Below are 21,007 nucleotides of genomic sequence, written 5' to 3'. Positions count from 1 at the left end.
ACAAACTGTTAATTTCAGTGCTGCCCTACAATGACATCAATTGCTCCCATTGATTGTGCTACAGCCCATGGATAACTCTACATGTTTACCAGGAGTGTCGTTGGTTCAATAATTTACAGAGGATAACACTGAAAGAGTATGAGATAATGCACAATGGTGAGGTGCACCATGGGTAGCTAATTATAGGCCCAAGGCAGACAGTTAATGGTACTTATAGTCACAACAACACAGCAGAGCAAATCATTATGTGCTGACTGAACCAGTTCCCTTAGCTAGGCCAACAAGTAGCTGAAACATCACAAAACCTTATTTTATCTTACCTTGCCTTTAGGTATACCTAAGGCTGATTATTTTAGTGAATGATTAGTACATTAGTGATAAATTACGGAGGGTCTACAAATGTTCTTATGCGACATTAAAATGAGCATGCCACATTTACATCTTGCATATTAACGGAGGTAACAGCCCATTAGCCAAGTCCCGTTGATAATGTAATTTTATTATAGTTATTACAATAACATTCTACAAATGTCTCATAAAGGAGCCAGAATAAAAAGGCTTATATCTTTAGTGGAGGCCATGGTAATTGCAATTCATTAAAGAGAAGTCAATGAGAGTGTATAACAATATCTATTGAGGTTAGCAACAGACTTTGGCAGTGATTTCCCATTGATGTCAAGCATTTAAATAAGCGTAGGCCGATATGAAGATGCTGTCTAGACATCTACCTGCAAGAGTAAAAGTAGGAGGTGGAGGATGTAACCTCTCTGTTGAACCTCCCGGAACATCCTGAAGGCTACTAATTTAGCTACATTTCTCACTAGTGAAAGCGTAGCATAGCCACTTTCAAAATTATGTAATATTTCCATTAGCAAAGATTTTTTTCACAAAGTAGAAGGGCAGTGCGTCCAAACACAACATTGCTATTTCATTGTCTTTAGAAGAAAGAAGCTGAGACATTATTAATGTATCGCTGTCACCTGCGCAGATCCTGCACCTCCACGTCGTTTGATTCAGGGAAGAAGAAAGCAGCGGGCAGCCCACCTGTCCTGAAGCTGGGCCCCGTTTTGTTTTTATCTACAGAAGTATGCATGTTATAATTGTACGACAACACTGTCCTGCGGATGTTTTCATGCTATTCCACTGAGTGACATTTGATGTCAGTAAGAAAGGGGAATGTAATGTAAAAAAGGAATGTAGCAATACAGCAGCAAAGATGATTGTGCAGGTGATGTAAACATGGATGTAAACAATGCAGGTAAAAACAAATCTAATTCACTCTGCAGTTGTTGCATGAGGAATGACATGCCTTCTGGGCATAATGTGTTTGTTTACTTGAAAATTCCACAGGGTACCTTTAAGTTCCGTCTATTAATATAGACAAAACATTACTCTGTCTTTATTATCAACTATATAACTAGAAATACTTAAGATAGTTTGCTTCAACTCCTGCCTTTTCTTTCCCACAGTTTCTTGTGAATAATTTAATCATCCTTCTATTGAAACTAATGGCCTTTTTATTATGCATGTATATTTATTCAATTATTAATCTTTTTATTGCCTGAGGCAGCTGTGTAGGTCCTGGAGGGATGCTTCCCACAATTTCACCTGATGGAGACTGTTCTGTCTGTCATGCCGTGTTTCAGAGCCTCCAATTTAATTCAGACCTACTTTAGCATCAGCCAGCCTCTATCTCGCTGAACTGTCCTCCAGAGAGGAATGTAATGGCTTAGGTCAGGCTCTATCTAAGCATGCATACAGAGTGCACATATAAGCAACTTCAGCACATAATGGCTCCTATTTGCCTGGCAATTATGTCTTCTGGGATCAAACACGTCATTGTGAAGGACGATACTTTTGGGAAGAAAGAATTTCAGGAAAAAAATAATAAAAACATATCTATCTGCTGCTATTTCTATAAGCATACCAACACTCTCTGAGGAAATCATACGGGAGCCACAAGTTATTGAAACAGAGTGTTTAGCTGGTGTGATGTGGCACAGCAATATACTGTATAACACGTGCAATGAGGACAACAAAGGTCGTACAGCTTGCGAATAAGTTCATGAATTTGCATATATGTGGTTAGCTAATCAGGATAAATATGTGATAAGTCTTTTCATGCTATTAGGGCTGTACCTGTTCAGTCTCCATGCTCTTTTTTTCAGGTGTCTATACAAAGAAGATCAATGAAGAATAAATTCTTGTGTGAATATATCAGTGCTTATTTGAAAATTTCCCATGAATTCTTTCAGTGATTAAGCTCTGCCTCATGAGACCAGCAGTTGTGTAACAGATATACGCTGGACAAAGCTGGTAGCCTATACCTAAAAGGAGAAACAGCATATTTTCCAAGTGATACACGTAAACACCACCAGCAAACTTCTAAGACGTCATCAAGGTAAACAACACCTATTACTGTTGGATGGAAAACCACTCATGCTCATATGTTTGCTTGCATCAAAACATATGATTGCAGTTGCTACAGGCATGGACTCTTTTGGTAAAAGGCTTTTCTTGACTTTTTGCAGATCGGCTGCTTCTTTGATATTTGCAGACATATTTGAAGGTATGTCCTCCAGGCTGGTTTTGGGCGGCTATGCAGTACTTTCATTTCATATTGTGCCTTAGTTTCCAGCTGACAAAACGTAACAATAGTCATTGTCAAATGTACTGTATTTCCCAACAGTAGATCTTCGATTATATTTTGGTATTAAAAGTGATCTTGATGGGTGACCATAGTCGAAAAAAACCCAATTTGTAAGAACTGCTGTTGTAGTATCTGATGAAGAAGTATGTTGGTCAGCCCTAAAACAGAAAAACAAAAGTCTGAATCAAGTGGTTTGGCCTCAAGACACTGTGTTCAAAGTTTGTGCTTTTTTAAAGATGTAGCTGTTGTTTTAAGGGGTACTGGAATTCAATAGTTTTATATTGTCATGGTATACAAGTTTCACCTTTGAATTTGCCTCCCATTCTGTGACGTAGAAGACTCAAAAAGGTATTGTCAAGAAAACAAGGGTGATGCATGGAAAACTGTGTGTGACAGCTGATTTAGTCCTGATGTTTCTGGCAATGGAGTCACTTATTATCAGTGATATAGAGAGAGCGCAGAGGGTCCAGTGAGGAAACAGAGTTAGAGGGAGGGATTGAAGGAAGCTGACAGTGCAGCCTGCGGCAAGGAGGATGTCAAGCTGGGTCAGCAGCTCCACTTGGGGATACAGACTGCTGAATGGAGGAGGCAGGGAGCTCCTGGTATTCACACGAAGGAGGGTGATCCATCTCCTACAAGGCCTTGATACTTCTTTCAACTGGTAAAACCCAACTGGACAACCACTGGTGCTGGAATATGGGTAGGATGGCTTTGCCTGTAGTGTTTACTGCTCACACCAAGGTTCAGGGTCAGACTCAGACAGAGAGTCAGGCTCAGTCTGAGAGGCAGAAACAGACTCTGGAGCAGGGGCATTGTAAGTAAAAAAGACCAGACTGCTGGGAAAGTGGGGAGCTGGACAGCCTCAGGTTCAGATAGGGGATTCGTGCCCAGGCTCAGACTGAGAGACAGAGTGTCAATCTCTGATAGGGAGACATGCTCAGACAGAGAAGCATAAACAGATACAGACTGTGGCTGAGAGTCAGAAAGAGGGCCCTGATTTCTGCTAAAAAGTGATTTGCTTGTAGGTTTGACAAGTGTACAAAAGCAAATGCCTTTTTTGATAGATCCTGGTTTCGTGTTGGAAGCATTAACTAATTACAAACATGCTGCTTGACCTCTATGTAATCACGTGCTGCGCTTTCCTCAAAATAGAGACTGCAGATGGTTCGCACATATCCTTCCTGCTGATCAACGATGGTTACAGGTATTCAGTCAAGTGAAAGGAAAGGACCTTATTCATTCTACAAACAGGCATGAAGTAAGACTTATCTAACCAAGCAGAGACTCTGCCTTAAACTATTTAGATCTGCATTTAGACTAGATGATGAAATGCGTATCAAACTCAATAACTACAGTCATTTTCGTGCTTCTTATTCATTTTATGTGGAGCAACTTGTAACATTGGTTTTGAGAGGTGCTATACAGATAGCAGCAGTAGCATTAGCAGCAGCATTAGTAGTAGTGATGGTAGTTATGTTCTATTTCTTTCTCTTTGTCTCTCTTCCTGCCTGTGGCAGCTGGATATTGCCTCTGTTGATAATTAATCAAGACAAGTTCTGGCATGGGCACAGGAGTGTGTTCTGTTAGGGGTGCAGTGTGTAGTGACCCATCGACTAATAAGGTCCCTTGAGGTGAAACTGCATCAGAGCGTTAGAAGCCTGAAACTTCAAATCGCGCACTCGTCTCCACCTTCCTCTGGGAGGAAGTACAAAGACTGAAGACTTGCATGCCTATGATTTCATGCACATAATTTATTCATTTTATCTAATCTATCTGTCAGTCTGTCTTCCTGGCTGGCTGTCTATCCTTCTGTGTCATGGTATCTGACAAAGCGTCAGCAAGGGATGAGAGAAGAGGTGATGATGAGAACAGGTTGGCTATCAATATGTTATCTAAAAAGATATTTGAAATGGATATATGAAAAAGAATTAACCCTCTGTCACATATTTGAAATATATCATTACATAAATGAAGGAGCAATCTTTGAAGTTGCTCAAAAAAAAAACAGAGGTGGAGTCCATGGTGCATAATTGCAGACTTTTGTTGTTATGAAATCCAACCCTCATTATGACCTTTGACTTTTAAGGCCTTTGGATAAATAGTAGTAGCGACGACTGCTTGGCTTTTGAGGGAAGCACTCCAGCTCTGCACTATTTTATGGCCCCCACTGTATTTCACCAGTGTTCCGTCATCTAACGATAAAACACTGTTTTTTTTGCTTTGGTGCATATCATGCCAGGTAAAACAAAACACACATTGTAGTTGCATTTTACCTTCCAAAAAAAAGTTGAAAAGATTTACTGCACGGACATTCAGATAACCCATCCCCTCCTCTGTCAATGTGTGAACTGCAAACATGGCGGTGTCACTTGCAATGATCAATGAAATGATGAATTTGTGTAGTTCAGCTTTTGAATTCACAACAGTGTCACATATCCTGACCAGCTCTCCTGTGGTTGGTCTCTGCTCTTCCCATTCATAAACCACCCCTGAGACCCGTGTTTTCAAGCTGTCTTTATGTAACTGTTCAGCATGCATGAATGTAGTATTAAGCTTCTCGAACATAGTGAACTAAAGGAGTAAATGTTCTCGGGTTTGGAAGAAACTAAAGAAGTAACCAATGGTTACTATTCATGAGGCTTGATCGGCACAAAATGTCTCTCAATGTTCCACTGAGCCCTCTTCTTTCTTCTCAGATAAAAAGTTACCTTTCTATAGAAATAAAAGTCTCACCCATGAAGGTCTTTGGAACAGTTAGAAATTAGAAATAGGCAGGAAGTCGAGGTTAACCTTTTCAACATTTTCAAATGGAGCAATACATTGTGTTTCTGCACTCTCTTTAGAGTGTGAACTAGGGTCATTTTACAATAACTAACATGGCCTTTCATTAAAAACCACTAAAAAACTAAACAGGACTAAGAGTCTGCAGTCATGCTAGCGGCTCTGTGAGGCTGTTTGTAGGCACAGCAGTGTTTGAAGTTAAATGCAAGCATCAATATGCTAACATTCTCAGAATGACAATGCTTAAATGCTGATGTTTAGTGACACGTTTTCCATGTTCACCATCTTAGTTTATTTTGTTGGAATGCTTAAATTAGCTAATTCACGTTTAGCAGTCCTCTGTGCCTGGGTTTAAGTGTCACACCGATCCTGGAATCCATTTTGATTTCCACTTCAGCAGCAGAGAATGAATCAATATATACACACTCATACTTACCATGTAGAAGGGCACTGGTTGCAGGCTCATAAATCTGACATAACTTTGCATTATTTTCCCACCATTGGCAGGGTAAGTTCGGGATAAAGAAACGAATCCTCGCACTTCTTCACTCAAGCATTCTTTACCCTTGTGCTGCAGGCTCTTTGATGTGCGAGGAGCAGCTGTTTACCAAGCCAATTGTACAAAACCTCAAACCCCAGCGCAGCATCCACTGACACAGCAGACTTTGATTTCATTTTTGCTCTCTTACTTCTCTGTCACAGCTAATTTGTGTCCTGAAGTAGGTCTTTGAAGATGTGAACATGAAAACCCTAACATGGAAATCCGAAGAACTGATGGAATGATAGATGATTCATGCATAGTTTCGATTTTTAATACGGATGACAGGATGAGTCTGAAACAAAGCTGGCAAGGAAGATGTCTGTACATACATATTTGCTAGAATTTCAAATCAAGCTATGAAAGAAAAAACAAATGTTCACTAGGAACATTCAACAATAACTTGTTTGATTTTGACTGAAGGTAATGCTTGGTATTGGGACATTTCTCAAACAATAATGTATTAGTCTCAGAATTAGGCTGAACCAGCCTAACAACTTAGTATCAACTCACTTAATACAAAAGGTGTTATTAATTGTCCAATAGGCAATGCCAAAATTTCCCCAAAATGTTCCTGTAATGTTCTCATTCTCACCCCTTTTTGTTTTAGTTCACTTACAAAAATATCAACTCAGTTTAGTTTGGATTTCAATAGTTTATTTACCAATATACCTCTATTGTAACTACCCTAATAGAGAAGTTCAGACCAACTGCGAAATTTTTCTGACCTTCAAAAGACAGGAAATATTGGACATGGCAGAGGAAAAGTTTTAGGGCAGTCATTAAAACAACAAGCTTCCTCTGGAGAATATGGGCAAGGAGAGGCTATCCACAGCACAGATTAGATTGTGCCGCTCTGAGTTTATACGGGGGATGAACCGCAGACACAAATCTTAGCATATGTTGGCTTGTGGGCACGAGGGAACAGCAAACTCCCGCCTTTATCCTGGGAGAGGCAGGAAGGAGAAGTCACCTTGATTAAATTAGTCGTATATGAAAATGGGGTTATGCCTACTGGGAGTATGTGACAAGGGTTTATAAACCTCGCCTTTCACAACCCTGTGAGGATGACTTTTTAATTTCCTCCTTTTTTTGTGGCAAGTTATATTTCTCCCTCTGTCTTTTGTCCCACAAGGCCTTTGTGTGTCAGGATCAATGTAGAACTCTCATTTGGTTACTGTCCCTTCCACTCATTCACATTGTTAGATTCTATTAACATCTTCCAAAACAGATCCTCCCTGGGTTTTTCCATCTCCTTTTCTTCCCTCCCTCTCCCTTTCTCAGTGCATCTATATATGCCACCTCTGACACAATTTTGCTTTTTGTCCCACTGCCATTGTATGATATTTCATCAGAGCATTGAAGCCACAAGGAAATGCTGCATTTTCCAAAACCTCATTCAAAATCTGAAATCGCTCAATCCATCCTAGTCAGATGTCATGTTCATGTGTCCCAACCTAAGTGATTTCTTCACTTTTCAAACAAATGGAAATGATTACGGATGGCAAATTCTTAAGTGTGATAAAATTACACCCTGGCTTTATAATAGATGAATTGCAGAGGAATAACAGAGGATAGGCATTTTCTGTCATCTCTGTTCAAGCTGATGATTAGTGCTCTCACATCCCAGCTGTAGCCAACAGCTTCGGTTGCTCACTTGCACTCAGGCTAAAACTGCTTTGTCCGATCTTTGGTCTCCCTGCATGCTACATTTCTCAGTTAGGTTTCACCTTTGCCGCGATGTTTGTTGGTAGTCGGAGCTTTAAAAGCTGTGAAATGCAGTTCATTACAGGATACAGTTGTTGCAGGGATACAGACGTCATGGTCGAAAATCAAGCTACAACATTTACCTCTGTCAGTTATTTGTATTCTGTCTTGGTTGTTGTTGTTGTGCACATACAAAACGTTTCAAATAATTTGAGTTGTGCTGCTCCTCCACAACATGGTATATTCTACTTTTTGCAACATATCAAGTGCACCCTTGCTATAAGGCAGCCTTTGAAGCTTTCAATGCTCTTCCCACTCTTATGCTCTGCCTGCCACGCTGCTGCTGCTGCACTGCTCTCCTTTTTATACAGCTACAGTCTGTGTCTACACAGGATGCATTCAGGCACAGTATTGAGTGTTGGTCACCCGTGTTTTGGCAGCACTTAGAGCCCAACGCAGAATCAGTGTAGTTGTGCGTGCAAAACAGAAGAAAATAGAATTGAAGCGAAAAAATATGCTTCAGGATGCATTTACATGTGTAAAGTAAACCGCAAGCCATTACACGGTCTGTGTGAACGGCTGGATTGATTAAAATAGGAGTGTACCTGTTCCGTCAGATACACGTGAGGCAGATGACACTGTGTAGACACACCGTAAGTTCCACAAGGGGGGTAAGTTCTTTTTTATCATCACAATTCTCCACTGTGCGGATGTTGGTGCACGCTTGAAGGCAGTGAATGCCAAATACAAACTTTCAATCAATCCACTCCGTGCGAGTTGGCAGACTGAACTGCTATATATATATATAGTATACTTTCACTGCGATCATATCTTTCTTGTAAAATTCTTTGGAGTTATAACTCTGGAGTGATTGAGTTAAGTTCTGAGACTGTCTACGAGCTAGAAATGGACAAGAAGTTTACGTTAGTGATGCTGCATGATTAACTGTGTGTTTTATCTTTCCTGTCCCTGCTCGACCCTGTTTTTTTAATTCAGAATATACACAAATATGCTGTACTTTCAATTGCAAATATAAAAACTGTTTTATGAAATGTCTGAAAATATGCAGTTGCCTCAAGTTGAAATATGTGGTGGCTTTTACTCCTTTGTGTTTTCCTCAAAGCATGCATATCACCTCTCTTGTAACTATTCCTGGAACACAAAGAAAATCGAGGAGCTTGTTTAAAGATGGTTAACAGTCAGTCGGGCTTGTATCAGAACATTGTGTCCAACAATACACTCCGATTGCTCAGCAGGGTGGATAAGTGATAAGAGTGGCAGGTCGCTCTTGGTTGACCTGACACTAACACCATAACTGGAGTTATTGGGATTTGCCCTCTAAACCTACACATCTCGCATACACACGATTATTCTCGTATTATACTGCTAGTTCAAATATCCCAGTCAGATAAGTAATTATAAGGTTATACTACATACTGTTAGTTGCTGTGCACATATAGTACATGCATATGTTATTAGAGGCCTCTGTTGGCCATGATGTTACAGCTCTACTTACTTCTGAATTTCACCATGTTGGAGATTAGGAGTAGAATTTATTAGCAAACCTCAACCTGTCCAACCCACCCTTTCCAGTCTCTATCAGTGATTATTTCCTGCAGCAGAAAAGACAAACATTTTGACCTTGCTTATTATATGCAGTCGGGACTGGGAGCTCAAAATTTCTTGGCAATTTGTTTTCCTGGAATTGAAATTCTCCTAGCCGGTGACGCCGTAAATATCACACTCATCAGCGACCGGGCAAAGATTTTATAGGTCACTCGAATGCTGCTTGGTCAATTATTTTCATGTCAAGAATTGCCATACTTTACTGTACTTTTGTGACCCTTTGTGGATGTTAAGGCCTTAAATAAACCACAAATACCATCAGTGGTAAATATAGAGTTTTCATTGTGCGCTGGATAAAAGTAAAAGTATTTTCTCATCTTATTTACACTGTAAAAAATATCACTAATGTAATATATAAATATTGAACTGAAGCTGAACTCCATACACACCAATCTGTCAAGTAGCATTATATTCTTCATTTCTCATTTTATTGAACGCTGTCAACAAATCTCTGTCAGTGATGGCTGACCTGAATAGCACTGAATTGACTGAAGTGATTGTGTACTCACGAATTTCAGATTTGCAGGAACACACTATGGTAAAGTCTCCCACGACAGAGTATTTGCAAATGAAAAGAAAAGTACTTTTCTGTGTTGGCACACTGTAGACTCACCACTGAGACCGAAGCCTGGGGGAACTCTGTACTGAGACATTCAGCCCTCTTCTTCTCCTCCTTCTTCTTCTTCTCCTCCTTCGTCTGAATTGGGAAATAATTGTGGTTCTTAGCACCTTAACTTTTTAACTTTAGAATCTTTTTAACATCTTCCTGTCCCATTTAGCTTTAATTCCTCTTCTGTGCCAGTGTTATCGCCATCTGTATTTGTTCTTTTTTTCCCCTCCTCTTTGCTTCTTCTTTCCTCCCCTTGTTTCATTGTGTCTTTAACTGTTTCTTTCTCCTTCTTCGCTTTTATTTCCCCATTGCCTTTATTTCTCCAGGCCAGTTCCAACCTCACACTTTGACACGCTCACCCGTTAAGTCCAGGAGGGCTCAGGACTGTTCCACTGTGAAATCAGGAAATGTTTGAGGGCTCTCTGCTCCTTTTCCTTTATTGAACTGCCGGTCCAGGTACATGCAGGTCATGTTGAAAAGCCATGCGATCAACTAAGAAAGGCCCATGTTATTATTATCTTTTTTACAATTGCCTGACAGACTTGAGTGTGGTAATTTGTAAATTGAAAAAGGTTTACTACTTTTAGGAACAAAACAGATTTTCAGCCTTACTTAATGTAATATTCATCAGGGTGGCATAACCAATATATCCACACATCCGCAATACCTCTCCATGTCCTCTTTATCACAGTAGCCAGCTTTAGTGGTCTTGTTTACTTGAGTGAATGGTGGTGGAAATACAGAGAGAGGGTGTCGTGGATAAAGTTTTGTTTTCTCCTCTCCTACTCCTCTGGGGAAGCTGGGGAGGTGTTTCTGTTTGTTGATGTGCACAGTGTTACCGTATATTGTACAATGCCTGTTCTTTTCGTCTCTTGCACATTTGTCAGGCAGGCAGAAACGCTTGCTTTCAGTAGGCGGGAACGCTAAGGAATTAACACCCAGACAAAAAAAACACGCCCACTTCTCAAGCTGGGCTGGCCTTGAGAGTTTTGTGCTGCTTACCGGCACTGTGGGACAAAGTCTGTGACGAGAAACTCCAGTTTGTCTTTCTCCAGTCAAAAAATCACCCACACAGATTTGTGCATGCAGACATTTTTTCCATGAATTTTACTTGTCCAATGAATTCAACTTATAGATTGATTTGCATTTAGCGCGCTTTTGCTGCAGTTGGGAAATGCACTCGACCGCATTGCACGTAGTAATATGCAGAAGTAGGACTTAACACTTCAATACACTGTACTCTCAATATAATACAAATTAAATTATCTGCAAAAGAGTCAAGCTGGCCTTTATTATTCTGAGGGAGGGAGGGAAATTCAGTCAGCAGCAGGACCACCTATGTGAAACACCAGAGACAGTAAAAACGACACTTGGATATATTTCTATATGGATATTTCTATATGGATAATATCCATATATAAATATGGATATCAGACAGCATGGGAGGTAGAACAAAGATTAGGACACAACATTGTGACTTGTCAGCACAGGTGTTTCTAAAATCGCTTCATTCCATTCTAGTGTCCAAGGAATTAATTATGAATCTAGAGATGATTTAAAGAGTGACATAATGTCCAATAATAATAATAATAATATTGTGGGCGGAGCAAGACCTATAAGGCACTGTTATAAAAAGCACTACCATATGATATGCAGATAAAATAACAGTCACATATAATTTAAAATGACCAAAGACACAACAAATAAACATATGTAGTAGCATTGGATACATAGAGTGTGCATTTTCTTTTTCATTTGTATCATCTGTCATCAATTCTCGCTTGCGGCAGCCAATCCATGAGCAGATCCTGGCCAACCTGATCCTTTAGGCCTTTTAAAATCTCCTGATAGGCGCAGGCATTAACACAAACTGAGAACACAAAGGCCACAGCCTCCTGTATTATCTCCCTCTCACAGAGTGGGGACGCAGGACATTAATCACTGCAAAGTCACACCTCAACACACACACACACACACACACACAAACACACAGTAGTGCTTTATAGCGAGGGCTGATTCAGTCAAACATATATAACCCACTGTCTTGGCCACTATTAGTATTTGTTCAATTGATTTGACCTTCTTGACAGAACATTATAACCCAAAGCTCTAATGGCTGCTAGTTAAAAATACCAAATTAATATTTCAGTGGCTGCGTAATTACTAATGAAACAAGGACAAAGGGCGAGTGCAAAGTCATCAACTCCAGAGGGGGAATGCATGCATTTCAGTATTCATTCTTTAGGAAGAGGACTTCTATATTTCTAATTTGTCAGTAACGCAAATGCATCACACAGATAAGTATCTTATCTTGTAAAGATAAACACAAAAAGGCTTACATTGTAGAGACAGGTGTACAAATACTTGGATTTTGGTGGCCATGTAGTATTTAAAGCGTATTTCACATAGAAGATGTATGCCGCTTTCATAATTTATTACAATTTTACATAATGACACCATTTCATGTTTAATGCAGTGGAGACAGTTTTTCTTCTCTTTCTTATTCTCCGCAGCCACCATTCTTCTGTCACAGATCAACCGAGTGATTCTTTTCCTCCTCTGAGCCACTTATTGTGCAAAATAACTCAACAATGGAGAGCGGGCGCAGGGTTCTTCGAGATGTATTCACTAGAACCTGGTGTAATTATACAGGCAGACTGCTGACTTTGGGTAAAATTATGAGAAATGAGCTTCTGATGAAGACCTTGCCTGGAGCGGCTCAGTGAATTTATGTCCTCTTCCACCCCCCCCATCCCAACCCCCTACAGTCGAAGTGGAGGGAGGGAACTGATGAAAAACAGGAAGAGAAGGAGAGATGAGGGGAGGGAGGAAAAGGACAAACGCACTAGATTTTAATAAGGAGTTGTCACAGCAGATAGTCTGGCCCTATATCAACCATGCAGAAGCTTTGGGAGATCTGCCAACGGGCCCTGAACATAGCTCTGCTCCACTGGGGCTCCCTCAGGACTCATAGTCACAAAATAAAAAACTTCACAGCTGGACCGTACTGCCCTGTGCAGCCATAGCTAACACTTTATCTCCGTGCTGACCCTGTCCACCATGACCGTCATAATGCTACATGACCCTTGATCCCTGACCCTCACCACTGAAAAGAACCTCCTGATCCTCGACCCCCAAACAGAACCCCCATCTTTTATTGTCAATTTTATAAATCCTTAGGAATCCCTCATATCTCACCTTTGACAGCAAGAATTCCAATCTATGGCTTTCCTTATTCATTTTTTACCACTTTTATTTCCTTCTAGATGCTGGATTTATGACTGCCCTGTGTTTATAATTAAAATATGCAGCTCCCAATCATCAGATATTATTAACAAATATTATTAATCTGTCATCATTATGAACACAGCAGTATGTAAACGATGTCTGAGCTCCTCTCAAGATGCTAAGTCAAAATCTTTTAGTGTTGTTTCACAACAAGGTTCGCAATGTTTGATGAAATAATTCTCATTTCAGTCTCCCATCTGCTGCCACAAAAAACATTTGTCAACTTTACACACTGTCAGCATGTACAGGCATGTCCACTGTAATCCAGACATAGCAAATAATAAACTACGTTTGATTAGAAGATTTTTGCAGATTAAGCAAGGATTTTAAAGTACACACACAAACACACACACAAAAAAACAAAAACAAAAAACAAAACTCCTTCTGTGCCTCCACCTTGTCTTCCTCCAAATGAGGTTTGGGCACATGCAGCCGCCATGTCTCTGCTAATCACATGGTTTCCTTTCCGTTATGTCTTGTGGATTGTCAGGGGAAATCACTGTCACTGCAGATGCGGAATACAGAAGACTGCACCGTGATGTGAAAAAATAAAGTCATTGTTGGATTCAGAAAGGGTGGAGTTGATTGATGTGCTCTGTGTGACTTGCGCTCCCGCAGAGCCTCAACATCACCAACAAAAACTCCTAATGGATTTGTTTGTGCTCGCATGTGATACACTGTGTTTGACTACACCAGAACATGTCGTGTGGAGGTGCTAAGTGATGTCAACTAATCAACATGTGTTTATTTATAAATGGGATTTTAAAAAATGTTACTTCAGTTGAACAATAGAAATCATCCAATGTGCTACGGTGGCTGCCATTCATTTTGCAATAGAGCGAATGTTGTTAATTGCTCTGCCATTTCATTCCACTTTGCTGCTCTGCATAGATGATGAGTTGGAGCTCCCTGCCTTGCCACTATTATGCGTGTTTTGTGTATTATACAGCAGTTGACCTCTGCTGTCAGCCAGCTAAACAAAAACAACGAGCGCGTTCTCGCTGTCATGTGCAGTACTACTATCTCAGTAGCAAAGACGGAAGTAAGATGATATTATACTGTGGCAAAGTCTTAAGGACTGGTCACACCAGCATTTATGACAGTAACATTTTGGACCTAATAGAAGACGTATTTTTGTAGGCAAACCCGGAAGTTAGCATCGCCCTGGTTCCCTCGACTAAAAGCCAGGGGGATTTTTCCATTGGATTTTGGATTGTTGCAGAAAATAATCTCTGTGGAAATCAAAAGTTTGATTTTTGAAGCATAAATGGAATCACCAGAAGTAAAACACTATTTTTAGACTATAAACGAACTACACCACGGACGCATTACTTCGACGTCACCACCACTTAACTTTTAAGACAATGTAGATATATATATATATATATATAGTGTATAAACACAACAAGGTTGTAAAGGCGGACTAGTGAGGATGATAACTTTCTGTGTTCAGCATGAAGGCGTTAATGTCCGCGACAACCACTTTTTTAAGACATTCAGGAGTGGGGTATCTACTGACGTATTTTATGTCGTAGATCAAAACATTAAAATCTCTTCAGCTTGTCTCTTAAGCTCATCTAATCAACCACCCATTCAAAACATATGACAATAATAATAATAATAATAATAATAAGCACTAAATACAGTGACTTGGTTCCATTTTTCTGTAATTATATGGCTTATAAAAAGTGCACACACTTTAAAGATAGAGCATTTACTTTCCCTCGCCATTGCTAAAACAACTGGTGAGCTGTATTGCCATCTGATGATGCCCTGATGATGCCTTGGAGGAATTAATCAAGGACAAACTGGTGTTAGCAATAGCATTGTGTGCAACACTATTATTCAAACAATAGTGAACCAGGCTTTGTAAATCATTAGCTTGGGGAGCAAATGCCCTTGAGACACAAAACAGACTCAGCAATTCGCTCAGCAAACATTATATATTTTATGATAAAGTCAGGCTAATAAATGTCTTCACTCTTATTTTGTACTAATTCAACTAGTGTGGAATATTATGGTTTTTGGACGTGATGGTGTTAAATGTATGACAACAGCTTTACCATGTAATCCAATGTTGCCTAGCTACAGAGCTGCTTTGTTCAAAAGCAGATGCTAAGACTGGCCTCATCTGTCCAGCCACAATCCCCGGGCTCATTCACCTTTACCTAAAAATCACACATAGTAATCCCGGGAAAAAATCTCATTATTTCATACACTTAACTATTCCGTCTATACTGTGCATGGTATAAAAGGGAGACAATGAAGTATGCTCTCTGCTCTGTGTGGACCAACCTCCTGTTGTGCTCTCATCTGCCAGTCTCTTGCATTAGCCCCACAGGATATAAGCATACATATTGTTATGTGTAGTGTTCATAATAATATACTGACATGATAAACAATCCAAATTATATGGGATTTGGATGGATGTTTAATGCAAGCAAATAATGTCAATCAAGAGCAGCGTTTCTAATCCAAGTACACCTGACACAACGTTGAACTCCCTCTGCTCACATATTGCTAAGTGCTTGGTGTAATATAGTTGCGTAATACACATGATGAAAGAGAGAAAGAAATGCATTTGAAAGGCTATTTGGAAAAGGTCACATGGCAAAATCAACCAGCAGTTATTCCCATAACAATATCTACTGTGCTGCTTCTCTCATCCTCTTAATATCTGTAAGATCCCTCTGCAGAAAAACCTTCAGCTATCCAACCACACTGCATAAGCATCTAGGCACACAATGGGCAAGTGGGACATCAATTAGTGTTGGAATTTTAAGACTAGCAGTTCGGGGAATTAAGATGTCAGTTTCGTTCTGTATCTTCTCTTATGCAAAAAATACCATTGCAAACTTTTGTATCTGTGGTTAAACCAACAAAATGTTGTTTATGGCATGGACATTTGTAATTCCTGCAGCACTGTTAGAAAGTTGAGTCTGTACCTTGGAGTGCCATCAGTGTCTCTTCGCATCATAGATCTCTTATAAGTTCGCTGTGAATTATTATATTAAAGCTGTTTTCAGCAGGGGCTGAGGCCTGCTGCCGGGTCCAGCTATAAATCAGAAAGCCTAGAAGGCAATGGCAAAAGTTGCGGGTTCATTATTTATGATGTAGAATTCTTCAGCAATACAGCGCATGTTAATAAACCACAGGGTATGATCATTTCAACCCTAGTTATTTTTCTCTTCACAGTGCAGTACAAGAGGCATTCCGTGTATACCATCTATCAAAGCAAACAAATTAAAATATAACCTTTCCAATTACACTGCTTGTGTTAGCGTTAGCCTTCCCTGGCCCAAATGCAAACCTTGCATGTGTCGCAAATGCATCATCATAAGGGATATTTGTCTGTTTGGAAACTACTTTGCACTGTGTACTATCAATGTTGTATGATATGTTAGCACTGTTACCCACAAATAGCTGAAAGTGCTCTCCAGAACAGCATGCTGGATCCCAAGTGAACCAGCTGGGACTATGGCCTCATTGACATACATATTACTGCTTCTTCTGTTTTCTCTTGCTGCTGCTGAGGCGGTTTGTTTTCACCAGGACTGGGCCAGTGTTACAGTATCATGGTGCATTATGGGCCAGGGCATTTGGGGTTCGATAAGATGGAGCGCTGATTTCCACCTGGGTTTTCACAGTCATGGCCCAAGAGGGAGACGATTGATAAATGAACACATTTAGATCGGTTGCACCATGGCTATGACCAAACGCATTAAATGGATAACCTGTGGGAATCAAGAACTAACCCTTACGTCAAGTCTGTGGAGCGTTGGCTCAACTGCAATTTAAGATTGAAATCTTTAATTTGATATCTCATTCCATCATAATTGAATAAGATACAATACAAATGCATATCTGTGTAACTTCAGACTGGTGGAAATTAAGGAGATGAAGAATAAACCCAAGGACACAAGGTAACGACACAAAAAACTAATCTCATGGCATCTTTGATGTAATCCGCGCCATCTTCCGTCATTACATGCTAAATAATGTAAAAGAAAATAAATTTCTGCATGTTTTGGACATAAAATTTCACCCTTTATTTCTTGTGTCAAGGGTCAGATCCCTTATCTAGCACTCAGGAAATGAAATTCCATCACAGATGTTTGGATACATCCAAACCCTAACCTGGGTTTATGGTGTAGCAGCAATAAACCCTGTCAATTTTTGAAGGGCTTTTGGTTTGCTGAAAAATCTAATACAGAACCAATAAACAGGCATGTTATGAAATCACTCAAGTTTGACCTTAAATAGACTTAAGAATGTATCTTCAACATTAGCTACAGGGGAATATCAATCAACTGCAGGCACTCAGCATTTCATAAATGCTCCGCTAAAATAAGAAAGAAAACCCAACTGACGAAACTACACAAACAACCAGTGGCAACTCCCCCTCCTAATTTAGCACACTTGGTACAGTCCAATGAGACTAATTAGCAGCACAGCTGTAGTTGCTGTTGCAATTACAGAGCCTTGAAGACAAGTGTGTTTCCAGTATGTTTCATTTCAACTCTTTCTGAGGAAGGGGAAGGAAGTCGTCTGGTTGACAAAATAGAATGTTGCTGCATTTTTCAGTCTTCATGGTTCTCCAACATATCATAACACCTAGCTCCCTTTCTTTTGCTAAGCTCTCTCTTTGTTTGTTGTTTTCTTGAACACACGTGTCAAACACATCAGAGGCTGAATGGCTAGCACATTTCTAAACCTTAATAAGAGCAAGTGTGTTATATCTACTGTAGTCTTCTTGACTAAAGTCTGGCCGGTTGCAACCAAAAACATAAGAGGAAAAAAAAGAGTGTGGTTCCCCTGTGTTGCCCTTTCTTAACTGGCTTCCAGTGCATTTCAGAATTGATTTTCAGGGAACTTTTAAGCTGGCTGCTTCATATGTCTTGGATCTTTTAACTCCTCAAGTTTCCATTATATCTCTTAGGTCATCTGACCTAAAGTGGCTGGCTGTTCTGTTTCTTGCAGTGTAGGCTAAAGCAAGAGAGGGATTTTGCCTTTGGTCTTTTGTCACTAGACTGTGGAGTTGTCTGGTTAAGATCAGATTTGCCCTGCTGTTGACACAAACCACATTTCCATCTTGAATGTGCGGGGTCTGCATCAGTAGCTTTATGCCCTTGTGTCAGTATGCATATTGGTATTGTCTATTGTTTGTTCCACATGCGATTTTATAAGCCTTCTCGGAAACAAATTGTCCACCACATTGGTCGACAGCCTCTGCAGACTTGACCACAGAATTGAATCAACACCTCTATGACAGTGTCAACAAAAACTGAATATGATAAGCCTCGTGAAGGTAGGATTTATTGCAGCCCAGTTGTATTGGATGTAGCTCAGTGCATCTAATAAACTGGCAACTTGGAGCACAATAAGAAAATAAACCATGTAAAGTGGAGGTGCTGGGGCTGCTCACCTGACAGTTCAGGGAGCAGATTCTTTCCTCACACCTCCTGCCACATAAAACCTGAAGGTCTACCAAGATAGCAACAGTATCACGGGTCTGAGGTCCGTATTTATGTGGTTGTCAGTTTACAACAACATCGTCAACATCTCGGCAGCCCTCGGCCCTGCCAACGGCTCAAATGTACTGTATACAGCCTCTCTTCATTGTCCTTGACCTCCTCCACTATCTTTTGTTAGAACGCTTATATACTTGCTTTTACTCTAAATCTTAACACTTAAAGCTAATGTAGAACATTTTCACATCATTACCTCCAAAACAAATGTGCCTACACATGATGCGTGCTGAATTCCCATGTTACAATTACAATCCATAAAGAGAAAAGATCTAAAGAAACAAAATGTAATTTAATTTTCAGAAAATGCAATTTCATGGGACCTTTTTTAAAGATCTCCCATCAAATTAATCACAAATGCCTCGAGCTCTTTAATAACAGCCAACCTCATCAAATAAATGATGAACCTTATTTACATTCAAATCATTATTTGTGGTTTCATCATATACACACTCTCCTTCTTATACACACAAAATCACTTCTCTCTCTCTCTCTCTCTCTCTCTCTCTCTCTCACACTTACACACACACACACACACACACACACACACACACACACACACATACACTGTCCTTCATGATCCATTCTGCTGGGTCACCCTCTGCTTGCTATTATTGGTTTTTGTTTCTTGTTATTCATTCATTGCCTCGCGCGCTGTTGATTTTTCTTACCTGAATGCTTTTGCCTTGTCCAGAATAATGATTGTGCACAGAGGAATGATGCCTCTACATGCATGGCGGCTCCAATGACGGGGTTGACAGGCCAGCTGAATTGAATTCATGTGTCTGATCTCCTTCTATCTGCAGCTCTCCTTCTCTTTTTCATTCTTGACTTTTTCTCTCCTTCCCTTCCTGCATATTCTGTAATGTCTGTAAACGAGGTCTGGGAAATTTTAAACAGCACTGCTGTATATATTCTGTTAAAACCGTCTCTGTGCCTGCATTCACAAGTAATTTAGTGACTTTTAATTGCTTCTCTAGACTGTATCATTTTTGGCACTACCACTTTACCATGGTAGAGAGGTGTCCAAGAGCCTGACATTATCCCAGTGGTAAGTTTATGTAAGACAAGTTGGGGAATGTCATTCAACTTAGTTAGGAAATCCAATACATAGTTTAAGACCTGGACACATAATAGAGGCATCAATAATAAGTGCCAAGGAATGTCTAGTCTAGTGGATATACAATTTCAATGATTTGTGAGAAGCTGTTTGCTGAGAGGCCACCGCTGAACAGTTGGTGATGGAGACTGTATTGTAACCCGAAAGGATAGACTCAAAGAAAGTCAAAAACCTGAGGCATTCTTCAAAGAAAAGAGGTTTAAAAGCCTCCATTCATATTGAACAGGTAACCATTTGAAGCTTTGTGCTCCCTGAGGTAGGCCAGTAGCTAAATGTGTTGGAATGTTGTATGTTTTTAACAGGGTTCTTTGAACAAGCCCAAAGAATAAAGACTTTGCAGTGTCTTGGATTTTGTTGTCCTGCATGATGCAGCTACCGTATACACCGGTTAAGGAATTGGCATTCAAAACCCAAAAGCTGTTTTTGTTGGTTCTAAGAGACTTTTTTGTAATTGACATTACATTTAAAGTTCAGGATAGGTGCAGTGAGGGGAAAACAGAGAACAATCTGAGAACTGCTAAGCCATTCAGGAATCCTCCAACTGGTCTTAAACCTCCAAGGTGAGCTTGAATCTCCAGATCACCTTTCAGTCCTTAATGAATGTAGTGGTATGAGTCACCAAGACTGTCCTCACCAGAAAAAACACTGCAGTTGGCCTGAATGGTTGGGCAAACGAAGCATGTGACATTGGCAATTGAGACCACCACAGTTTGTTCTTGCCTGTTTGTTTTGTCTTTTGCTTACACAATTAAGCAGTTAAAGTTGTCGAAACTTAACCGAACCTTAACCCTCTGAACAACATCATCAGTGAGATGCATGCACATGCGGAGGGTTGAAAACAACAGGGAATGGCTGAAAGCTTATGAGAAGGTCAACACGTGGAATTGTTCTTGTACCTTAAAGTGCACAAATCAGAGTTAATGGGTGGAAAGTGTTCATTATCCCAAGATGGAAACCTCTTGGTAAGCCCACACAGTAGAATTAGCTATTAGCTCCAGCAATCTGGTCAGAGCCATAGATTTTATAAAGGCAGATGGTTTTGTACTAAATCTGCAGGAAAGAAACACCCATTTTAAGGTTAGACAGCTCACACTGTTACTGTGTGATTAAGGCTGTTTAATGATGAGTGGGTAAGTTTGTTAGGCTCTATGATCAATGT

At 40.1% G+C, this 21,007-nt stretch overlaps 1 protein-coding gene across 1 annotated transcript in view; it reads left to right on the top strand.

The window, feature by feature from the left end:
* Positions 1 to 3,355: 3,355 nt before the first annotated feature.
* Positions 3,356 to 21,007, top strand: part of LOC139301661 (leucine-rich repeat transmembrane neuronal protein 4) — a 163,343-nt gene continuing 145,691 nt past the window's right edge. The window contains exon 1 of the mRNA XM_070925103.1: positions 3,356 to 3,464. Within this exon, the coding sequence (XP_070781204.1) occupies positions 3,356 to 3,464 (109 nt within the window). The remainder of the gene's footprint in view (positions 3,465 to 21,007) is intronic.

The sequence above is a fragment of the Enoplosus armatus genome, chromosome 18 (assembly GCF_043641665.1).
Source record: "Enoplosus armatus isolate fEnoArm2 chromosome 18, fEnoArm2.hap1, whole genome shotgun sequence".
Taxonomy (NCBI): domain Eukaryota; kingdom Metazoa; phylum Chordata; class Actinopteri; order Centrarchiformes; family Enoplosidae; genus Enoplosus; species Enoplosus armatus.
Note: the sequence above shows the minus strand (reverse complement) of the source record. Positions and strands in the feature narration are given on the sequence as shown.